Here is an 11,507-nt window from a genome sequence, read left to right as displayed (position 1 = left end):
TTACCCTCTCATGAGAATATTTGTTCTGTTTCACGCCTCCTGATGGACAGATGGCAACTCACTTGCTGGATCATCTCCCTGGTGCACAGAGACGTTACCACAGCTCTCTCGCATGAGCTGGCCGCTCGCCAGAGGGGTCTTGTCATAAACTCATCTCGATTCTTTTTCTTGTACAATCCTACTATGATATTTCATTTCTACTATGGAATACTTAGACACACTGCGCAGACTGAGAACTGAGAATTTAATCCCCCTTAAGGACTAAAGTTGCATTTGTGCTGGTTTCAGTCAAGGTAGGAGCTAAAGTACAAAAATGTAGGTAAAATAAAAATGTTTATGTTTACTTTGCAGACGGTTCAAATACATTTGAAATGATAGTAATAGACTAACAGTAACAACAGTAATTATGAAAGTCTTCATAACAACTATAAATAATAACAACAATAATAATGGCAAGTCTTCATAACAACTATAATGATCTCTGCAGGGATTGCAGTGCTGTAACATGAGATGTTTGGTTTATAAGAATTAAGACTATCATCTTTAAGAACATCATTTTTTATTAAGAATATTTTTCTTTCAGTAAATGTTGGCTCTGTAGAATCACATATGAGTTTACAGCTTGCATCATACTCTTTGTGAACTGGCTTTGATGGATAAATTCAGGAAGGCATTAGTTTGTGACTCGCTAGCAATATATTCTATCATATGTATTCACGTAGCTTACGTTTTCCTGGCCGTTCATGATTCATTCACCAACATAACCACAACATAAGCCATTGAGGGCACAAACAAATACCATTTCTGAAACAAAGTGACAAGATGTCATATATTCAGTCCTCTTCCTTTCAGTGGCCGTTTATGATCCAATCAGAACTATCTGTGGTGGGGACAGAATTTTAATACATTTGCCACCATGCAAAAATATTACTAAAAATCAAGTCAGTAAGACAGTCAATTAGGGTATTCCAAACTTTTGACAGATATGGATTATTAGGCCTCTCTTCTGTCTGACTCACCTCACCTTCCTCCATGCATTATAGCTTAGTTTCTGACAGAAATTATGTTTGTGCCAACATGCAGAAACAGTACTGCAGCCTTTATTTGGTGAGTGGAGGTGCAAATTCCTCTCTTTGCTTATTGTCTGCGATTCCCATTAACTAGGCTATCACCGCCAGTACATTGTAAACATTAACTATAGGCTCTCACCGCCAGTACACTGTAAACATTAACTATAGGCTATCACCGCCAGTACATTGTAAACATTAACTAGGCTATCACCGCCAGTACATTGTAAACATTAACTATAGGCTATCACCGCCAGTACATTGTAAACATTAACTATAGGCTATCACCGCCAGTACATTGTAAACATTTTCCCCCCAAGTTGTGTGCTGTCGCCATATTTGAATCCTACATTTTGCCTGCATGGATGCGCCATTGAGTGCGCACCTAAATCTAAAATGCAAGATGCAACACCCATTTCTAAGAGGCCTATAAACAGATTAATTTCTGACATTACTACTAGCATATGAATGCATTATTTATGTTGTAAGACATGTGAAAGAAATGAATGACACAGGCATGCACAAATTCATCATTTAAACTAAAAGGGCACTAAGTTTCACTTTCGCTATCATTGCAAGAAAATAGGCTACAATATGAAAAATGCTTCAAAGTTTCCTTTGAGTCTGATCGGCTCCAAAAATTAATGGGGTTTCCTTAGCCTGTGATACACCTTTCCAACAAGTTCTGTGATAATTGTGATAATGGTAGCTTTTGCAATATTGTTGACGGGGTCATCCCTATGTTCCCCGGGTCCTATGTTCCCCGCTCGGGGTTAGGGTTATTGTTCGGGTTATGGTTCGGGTTTTAAAAAAAGGGTCCTATGTTCCCCGGTCCCATACAAAGCGGGGAACGTAGGACCCGGTGAACATAGGACCCGGGGAACATAGGTATGCTCCCGATTTCCTTTCCACTGCCTGAATGTACAAATCTGACAGCTGTTTTTGTGGGATACTGATGATCTTGCCCGCCTGCTTGATTATCCTCGCCAGCTTTCCTTTGCATATGTTTTATGAAGCTGTACCAAGATGTAATGTTGAAGGAGATGACAGATTCTATCAGTGTCTGATATACTGTTGATAAAATGTCCTGTCTGAAAATCCTTTAAGCTTCCTCAGGAGATATGCGTTGTTGTGCTTTTATGTTTTTATGAACTCCGTCTCCATGCGAGTGAAGGAATGGTGGTGGTCAATCTGAGTACCAGGGTACTTAAAGTACTCCACCTGTTCCACTACCTGCCCCTCCAGTCTTAAAGGAGTGGAGCGTGGATGTTGGGTTTAATTCCAATGAGCTCTTCTTGAACCACGGGGCCATTGTGTTCATGACATACTTCCTGTAAGTGGACAGGATGTGCTCATCTGTCAGGTTGGCCACCAAGGCCATGTCGTCAGCATATTTAAAAAGGTTCAGTCCATTGCTGTTGCAGGTGATCTCATTTGTATAGATGGAAAAAAGAATGGGTGACAAAACATAGCCTTGTGGGACCCCAGTATTTAAAATAGTGTTGGTAGATTTAAAACCATGCACTCTCACATGCAGAGGCTGTCCTTTAAACCATGCACTCTCACATGCGGGGGCTGTCCTTTAAAAACTCCTTAATCCAGAGCATCAGAGTTTGGGTTGACTTGTAGTTTGGGTTGACTTGGCATCCTCCACACCCCGTCTTGGTTTGTAAGCGGATCAAGACTCTCTTCAATGGTGGTGAGGTCTTCTGCAACAACTCTCTCCATGCATTTGCAGAGAATAGAGGTGAGTGCCACAGGTCTGAAATCGTTCAGGGCTTTGGCATGAGGCCTTTTGGGAACAGGATGGAAGTCCTTCCAAGCCCTAGGAACAAAGCTGGCATCCAGAAATAGCTGGAAGAGTTGTGCCATCACACCACCTAGCTGAGTTGCCCACTCCATCAATATCCGTCCTTTCAGCCCGTCTGGTCCAGGAGCTTTAGTAGTATGGAGACGGGTAAAGATGAAGTGACTGTTCCATATACTGGCTGTGAATTTAACTTTGTGTTAATGAATGTCAGATTCAAGGAATGACTGTCACTCAAACTAGTGGGTCATCAATGTTTAATTTTTTTCAGAAAACAAGCCTAAAAGAGATCTAATAGATAAAAGAGAGTGATATACAAACCATGTTGTTTTCCTTTTTCACCAATATTTTTTGGTTTGGGACTTATTAGCAATTGACAGCATCTAACATGTCAGATGGAACCAGTTGCAAGGGAAGATGGAATGGAACAGACTCACTTCTCCGACTGGACCAGTAAAGAATACTCACTCTAATAAATGTGTTATCTCTCCAAATGTCTCTTACGTATTTCAGTGTGTTTTGTAATGTGTTCTCTTGGATCTCAATCACTTTTGTGTTTTAATCATTGTTGAGGTGAGTCATCTGCGAAGCTCTTGTGGGTCATTAGGATTAATGGAACAATTGATCTATTTTGAGTTGTCACCTGTTTCACCTACAGTATGTGTATACTTTTGAGTGTTTTTGACGCTTGAGTTTGAGATGTTTTATACCAATAGATGTATTAAAAACTAGATGTACCGCATATCGGTACACAATATGGCCGCCGCTCTGTCCTGTACATCCTCTCCCACTTGTCACGCTTGTCAATTTGTCTCCATCTCCTACTCCACACCCTACTCTTGCAACTTTTGTGTATGCTTGTATGTGTGTGCCTGTGTGTGCGTGTGTGTGCCTGTGTGTGTGTGTGTGCCTGTGTGCGTGTGTGTGAGCCTGAGTGCTTGTGCGTGTGCGTGTGTGTGTGTGTCTAATTGTGTGGATGTGTGAGTGTGTGCATTTGGTGTGTGTATGTCAATTTGTCTCCATCTCCTATAGAGCCTGACCAATATGGGATTTTGAAGGCTGATAACCTACCGATTTCGATATTTGAGTTATTAAAAAACTGATAAATCAGCTGATAGTCATAATAAAAAAATTTACATGTAAAAATGTATTCCCATAACAAGGTTCTAATCAAGGTGGGACATTATGTATTTGAATAGGCCTAACTATCTAGATTCCTAATAAAAGACTCTTCATATACAGTAATTTATTTAAGAAATAAAAGAGTGTATAAAATGGAAAGAATAAGAATAAAATAGGTCTTTGTTCTGTGATAACCACTTTGCCATAAACATTGTGAGCAGTTTATACTTGCAGTGCCCGTTCAAACATGCTATTCCTGTAGAAAACTCATAGCCCAATTGTATGCCTGTAGGTAGGCATGCTTAAAAAAATAAGATGATATGGAAAAGCATCATTCCAGCTAAGCATTCAATAATGAACATTAAATATTATATTATAATACATTAGCCTTTAATAAATGTGCAGTGAGCAGAATTTGGGTATGGCTGCATGTGACATTTTTTACAGATCAAAATGATAAGTCTAACAGCAATTGAGTTAAGGCTATATGTTTACTGTTAAGCCTATTGAATAACTTTATGATACAGAAATAAAACCATTTTGTTGAATGATGCATCATCATGAAGTTTGCAACGGCGTAACTTAAAAATAGTCTCCGGTAGGCAGCATAAGTGACATCTCACTCTGTCTGCCAATCGTTGTCTGTAGCTGTATGGCATTCTGAAACGTCCTTAAATTCGGGACCATTAGCATATCGCTGTCATGAGCTCTCTCTCTGCCTGGTAACACGTGCTGATTGAAGTCTGATGACCTCCACCTGTTCCTGCTCTGCTCTGCCTCACCCTCGTTACCTACCAGCTGCACTGCATTCACCACTCATCATGCCCTCTATATAAAGCCTTGCTTTTCAGTCCACACTTGTCAGATCGTCTGCAACCAGCACCAGTTACCTGCCTGTTTATTGAAAACGCCTCTGACTCTTTGCCTGTGATCCCGGACCCGCTCGACTACTTCTGTGTTCTCCAGCCCCGGTAATCTTGACCTGCCTTCCGTCCCTCTTCTACGAATACCGCCTAGTCCTTGACTGTACTGCTGCTTCGTTTCAATTGCTGTTGTGTGTGTGTTTCCCCCAGGACTTCCCGGATCATCCAGCTCCTGCCTTCGCTGTTCGGCTACTGGGGGAACACACACACGCAGACTCTTGGAACTCCTGTACCCCCCCCGGAACCCCTGAAACCCCCAACCCTTAAATAAACTTTGAACGTGACGCAATTGTGGTCCTCGTCCTGTTTGGTGTCTGACAGTACGATCTGACCAAACATGGACCCAGCGCACGGTCGAACCAGCATGGAAACCGACGAACCAGAACCACCCACCGCCATGCAACGCCTGGAAGAGACAGAGAGAGAGGTAAACCGCAACACTGCTGACATTGCCTCCCTACTTCAAGCCGGCTTGAGCCAGCGTCAGCAGTTCCAGCAGCAACAGCAACAACTTGCAATGATCATTCAACTTCTCACCAACCTTTCTCCTCTGCCTGCTCCCACCGGCCCAGCCCCAGCCAGCCTGCTCACCGGCCCAGCACCCGAGTCTCCTGCCCAGTCCACTGCTACCGTGGCTGCCGGAGCCCCAGAACCCAGGATCGGCAATCCAGAGCGGTTCAGCGGCGACCCAACCCAGGTACGGGCGTTCCTGACGAGCTGCCGTGTCCAGTTTACCCTGCAACCCAGGACTTTTGCCACTGAAGGGGCGAGGGTCGGTTACGTGATCACTCACCTGACGGGCCGAGCTCGACTCTGGGGAACGGCGGAGTTCGAGCGCCAGACCCCAGCATGTGCAACCTTCAACCTATTCGCAGAGGAGATGCTCAAGGTATTCGATTTGGAATCCACAATAGCCGAGGCATCTCGGATCCTGATGAGTATTCGCCAAGGCAGAAGGACTGTTGCGGATTACTCCATCGACTTTCGAACCGTGGCAAGTCGAAGCTCCTGGAACATGGAAGCATTGGTGGATGCTTTCCTCCACAGCCTGGCGGACTACATAAAGGACGAGCTGGTTTCCCATGATCAACCCCCCACTCTTGATGAAGCCATTGCTCTGGCTGTCCGCATCGACCGCAGGATCCAGGCCCGCCGTCATGAGAGAGGGCGCCAGAGTCCATCCACCAGCACACGGAGTGTCCCAACTGCCCTTCTGTCCGCACCTGCCACACCATCTAGCCAGCCGGACCAGTCTGAACCGATGGAGATCGGCCGCACCTCCCTAACCCCTGCAGAGCGCCAGCGACGCATCACCTCCAACTTGTGCCTGTACTGTGGTGGTGATGGTCATCGAGTCGCCACCTGTCCAGCAAAAGCCGGAGCTCACCAGATGTAGGAGGAATCCGGATGAGCTCAATGAACATTCAGCCCTCCATCAGCCGTAAACCCCTCATCCAAGTCTGTCTTCACCTGTCTGATTCCACCCACACCCTGGCAGCCCTGGTGGACTCTGGCGCAGAAGCAAACATTATTGACACAGGACTTGCTCGTCAGCTGGGCTTGGAAAGCCATCGCTTGTCCACTCCTGTTCCAGCCCGGGCCCTGGACGGTCACGCAATTGGCACAGTTACCAGCATCACAGCCCCCATCTCAATGATGGTGTCAGGAAACCACCGAGAGACCATCCGCTTCCACCTGCTCAGCTCTCCAGGCCAACCCCTAATCCTGGGCTACCCTTGGCTCCGTCTCCACAATCCTCACCTCGATTGGGCCTCCGGAACTGTGAAAGAGTGGGGAAATGCCTGCCACCTGACCTGTTTGCGTGCTGCCTCGCTGCCCCCCGGCTCAGTACCCCCCAGCATTGCCCACGACATTTCTAATGTTCCTGAATGTTACCATGGCCTCCGAGAGGTGTTCAACAAGACCAAAGCCACATCTCTGCCCCCACACCGTCCGTACGACTGTGCCATTGATCTCCTCCCTGGGACTGCTCCACCCAAAGGTCACCTCTACTCACTATCCCCTCCTGAAAGAAAAACTATGGAGGATTACATCAGGGACTCCCTGGCAGCTGGACTCATCCGCCCGTCTTCCTCTCCTGCTGGTGCCGGGTTCTTCTTTGTGGGAAAGAAAGATGGTTCTCTTCGCCCCTGCATTGATTATCGAGGTCTGAATGATGTCACAGTGAAGAACCGGTACCCTCTGCCTTTACTCACCTCTGCTTTTGAATTGCTCCAGGGATCCACTATTTTCACCAAACTGGACCTTAGAAATGCTTACCACCTAGTGCGAGTAAGGGAGGGTGACGAGTGGAAGACAGCATTCAACACCCACACCGGCCATTATGAGTACCTGGTAATGCCATTTGGCCTAACCAACGCCCCAGCGGTATTCCAGGCGCTGGTGAATGATGTGCTGCGGGACATGCTGAATAAATTCGTCTTCGTGTACCTGGACGACATCTTAATTTTCTCCAGAACTCTGTCCGAACACACCCGTCATGTCCAGCTGGTTCTTCGACGGCTCCTGGAGAACTCTCTCTATGTCAAGGCGGAGAAATGCGAGTTCCATGCTCAGACTGTGTCATTCCTGGGATACATCGTCGCTGAAGGCAATATCCAGATGGACCCCGCAAAGGTCTCGGCAGTTACCTCCTGGCCAGTTCCGGGGAATAGGAAGAAGCTGCAGCAATTCCTCGGTTTTGCCAATTTCTACCGGAAATTCATCCGGAACTACAGCTCCGTCGCCGCTCCCCTCACAGCTCTGACCAGCATCAAACACCCCTTTTCCTGGACCCCAGAGGCCAACACAGCCTTTCATACCCTCAAGGCCCGGTTCACCACTGCCCCCATCCTCCAGATGCCGGATTCAGACCGGCAGTTCGTTGTCGAGGTGGATGCCTCAGACGTGGGAGTCGGGGCCATACTCTCTCAACGGGCAGAGGAGGACAACAAGTTGCACCCCTGTGCATTTTTCTCTCGCCGGCTTTCACCTGCAGAGCGCAATTATGATGTTGGAAACCGTGAGCTGTTGGCTGTCAAGCTTGCCCTGGAGGAGTGGCGTCACTGGCTGGAGGGGTCCACAGTTCCGTTCCTGGTCTGGACCGATCACAAAAACCTCGAATACATCCGCAATGCCAAACGTCTTAACCCCAGACAGTCCCGCTGGGCCTTGTTTTTCACCAGATTCAACTTCACCCTGTCATACCGCCCAGGTTCTCGGAACACCAAGCCGGACGCTCTCTCCCGTCAGTTTCATAAGGATGACGCCCCTTCCCAGGAACCTGCATCAATTCTGCCCGATCCCTGCGTCGTAGCTGCCCTGACCTGGGATATCGAGGAGGAGATTCAAGAGGCCCTCCGTGACCATCCCAGTCCCAGTGCATGCCCAGACGGTCGTCTCTTCGTCCCAGATAATTTGAGGTCCCGGGTCATACAGTGGGGACACAACTCCCGCCTTGCCTGCCACCCGGGCTCCGCCCGCACCTGCCATCTCCTTGCCCAGCGCTTTTGGTGGTCGTCTTTGAGAAGGGATGTCCGAGAATTCGTCCGTGCCTGCCCCACCTGCAATCAGAACAAGTCCTCCACTCGGCCCCCCGCTGGTTTACTCCAGCCCTTGCCTGTGCCCACACGACCCTGGTCCCACGTCTCCTTGGACTTTGTAACTGGCCTCCCACCATCAGGTGGGATGACTGTCATTCTCACTGTGGTTGACCGGTTTAGCAAGATGGCACACTTCATTCCCCTCCCTAAACTGCCATCTGCCAGAGAGACTGCCCAGGCTGTTCTTGATCATGTCTTCCGTCTACACGGGCTGCCCAGGGATGTTGTCTCTGACCGAGGCCCGCAATTTACCTCTACATTCTGGAAGGAGTTCTGCCGTCTTCTAGGGGCCACAGTGAGTCTCACCTCTGGGTTCCACCCCCAGTCCAATGGTCAATCCGAGCGGGCAAACCAGGAGCTGGAGAAGGCGCTGCGGTGCATGGTTTCTCGCAAACCCCAGGCTTGGGCACAACAACTGATGTGGATAGAGTATGCTCACAACTCCCTCACCTGCTCTGCCACTGGTATGTCACCTTTCCAGTGTGTGTATGGCTACCAGCCCCCCCTGTTCCCCAGCCAGGAAGGAGATGTGTCCTGCCCGTCTGCCCTCGCTTATGCCCGCCGTTGCCGTCGTACCTGGTCACAAGCTCGTGCCACGCTACTCAAGTCAGCTGTCAGCTATGCCACTGGGGCTAACCGCCGAAGATCGCCGGCACCCGCCTACCGTGTTGGCCAGAAGGTGTGGCTGTCAGCCAAGGATCTCCCACTGCGGGTGGAATCGCGTAAACTGGCACCTCGATTCCTCGGCCCGTTCCCTATCCAGAGGGTCATCAGCCCAACCGCAGTCCGGCTCCAGTTGCCAACCTCCATGAGGGTGCACCCTACTTTCCATGTTTCGAAAGTCAAGCCGACGCATGAAAGCCCGCTGGTCCCCGTGCCGCTTCCTCCTCCTCCTCCTCGCCTCGTTGACGGTGGGCTGGTGTACACCGTTCGACGCCTGCTTCGGTCCAGACGGCGAGGTAGGGGCCTCCAGTATCTCGTCGACTGGGAGGGCTATGGACCTGAGGAGAGAACCTGGGTGCCAGCCAGTCGGATTGTGGACCGGACACTCATCGCCGACTTCCACCGTCTGCATCCTGATCAACCTGCAATCCGTAGGGGCCGCCCCAGAGGGGTCCCTAACCGTCCTGCCCGCCCGGCTTCCTGTCATGTGCCTGACCCTGACCCTGTCTCGGTACCTGTCCCGTCTTCTGTCCACGACCCTCCAGCTCCCTCCGAGGATGAGGATGTTCACTCGGACCGCTCGGAGGAATTCTAGCCCTCCACCGGCTCCCCTCCGCCCTCCCGACGTGGTGTCACTCTTGGGGACTTCTGGGGCCGTCCCTTAGGGGGGGGGTTCTGTCATGAGCTCTCTCTCTGCCTGGTAACACGTGCTGATTGAAGTCTGATGACCTCCACCTGTTCCTGCTCTGCTCTGCCTCACCCTCGTTACCTACCAGCTGCACTGCATTCACCACTCATCATGCCCTCTATATAAAGCCTTGCTTTTCAGTCCACACTTGTCAGATCGTCTGCAACCAGCACCAGTTACCTGCCTGTTTATTGAAAACGCCTCTGACTCTTTGCCTGTGATCCCGGACCCGCTCGACTACTTCTGTGTTCTCCAGCCCCGGTAATCTTGACCTGCCTTCCGTCCCTCTTCTACGAATACCGCCTAGTCCTTGACTGTACTGCTGCTTCGTTTCAATTGCTGTTGTGTGTGTGTTTCCCCCAGGACTTCCCGGATCATCCAGCTCCTGCCTTCGCTGTTCGGCTACTGGGGGAACACACACACGCAGACTCTTGGAACTCCTGTACCCCCCCCGGAACCCCTGAAACCCCCAACCCTTAAATAAACTTTGAACGTGACGCAATTGTGGTCCTCGTCCTGTTTGGTGTCTGACAATCGCTCGTTTTAATTTGGGACCTTGCAGTCGGAATTTGTTTATTCAAAGTCTCAAGTCCAAAATGGCCGAGGCTATTCCAATTGTCAGTTTATTGCACATCATTTTTTTAGTCGTTTTGAATAGACACAGTGTTACAGATGCCAGCTAGCTTAGCTGTGCTTGTGGAACGTTGGTAAACCTCATTCCCCGACGCCTCAAGAGCGCCGTGGCATGCGAGCCAGTAGCCTGGGCTATTGGCTCAATTGTTAGCACGCTCGCCTCCCGATCCGAGGTGCTGCTGTTCGCGGGTTCGAGTCCGGGCGTGTGCAGGGCTGAATCGCGCAGGTTCAACACAACGCAGGTTACAACTGCATAGGCCTACCCATGTTTGTTGGCGTGTTGTTGGAAAATCCGCGGAATCATTTTATGCAAGCAAACTGCATACAGGAAGCCTTAATTGTTGATGTCGGACATGATAATCATCCAAACATCTAGCATTTTTCAGTGCTGCCAAAACTCCGCTACCCCCTCAGTCTCTGGTCCCACGCGCTGTGTTGTGTAAGAGGGGTAGTAGAGCGGAGAAAGCAAATGTGTGCTACTTTTACTGATATATTTAACGATACATGCATTAGGCCTACTAATCCAAACAACGTCAAACTTGGCACTGCACGTAGTCTAGTGTGTTTGGCAATGAAAGTTTAGGTTGCTCACATTTATTTCATTTAGACTTTTTGTGGTCTTAATGCAACATTATACAAAGCAGCTGAGAGGGCCACCAAAGACTGCGAGCGAGTCAAGAGCAGAAAACTCTAATTAGCAAGCAGAAATGCCCTAACCTGGTGTTTAGGGTGTGTCGTAGACAGGTGTCCTATATCTTCCATCAGCAACCCATCTCATTAGTGAACATTGGTGAACATATCGGTGACCAAAAATTCAGGAAGATGACAAAAAAAAAACTTTGACGATCCCTATATGACTGCTTCGCTAGCTAAGGTTTTGACAGAAATTAGGCGTATTCATTAAGCCTTATATCTTAATTATGCATTTTGACGGTTTTGAGCTCCACTCTATAATTAAACAATTGCATGTTGCTTCTGATTGCTGAGAAATGATATGATGAA

General features: G+C 48.7%; 1 protein-coding gene across 1 annotated transcript in view; it reads right to left on the bottom strand.

Moving 5' to 3' along the window:
* Positions 1 to 2,448, bottom strand: part of ndst3 (N-deacetylase/N-sulfotransferase (heparan glucosaminyl) 3) — a 58,373-nt gene extending 55,925 nt beyond the window's left edge. The window contains exon 1 of the mRNA XM_042107473.1: positions 2,301 to 2,448. Within this exon, the coding sequence (XP_041963407.1) occupies positions 2,301 to 2,448 (148 nt within the window). The remainder of the gene's footprint in view (positions 1 to 2,300) is intronic.
* Between the last annotated feature and the right edge of the window lie 9,059 nt (positions 2,449 to 11,507).

The sequence above is a fragment of the Alosa sapidissima genome, chromosome 1 (assembly GCF_018492685.1).
Source record: "Alosa sapidissima isolate fAloSap1 chromosome 1, fAloSap1.pri, whole genome shotgun sequence".
NCBI classification, from domain to species: domain Eukaryota; kingdom Metazoa; phylum Chordata; class Actinopteri; order Clupeiformes; family Clupeidae; genus Alosa; species Alosa sapidissima.
This window is presented reverse-complemented; position numbering and strand designations above follow the sequence as displayed.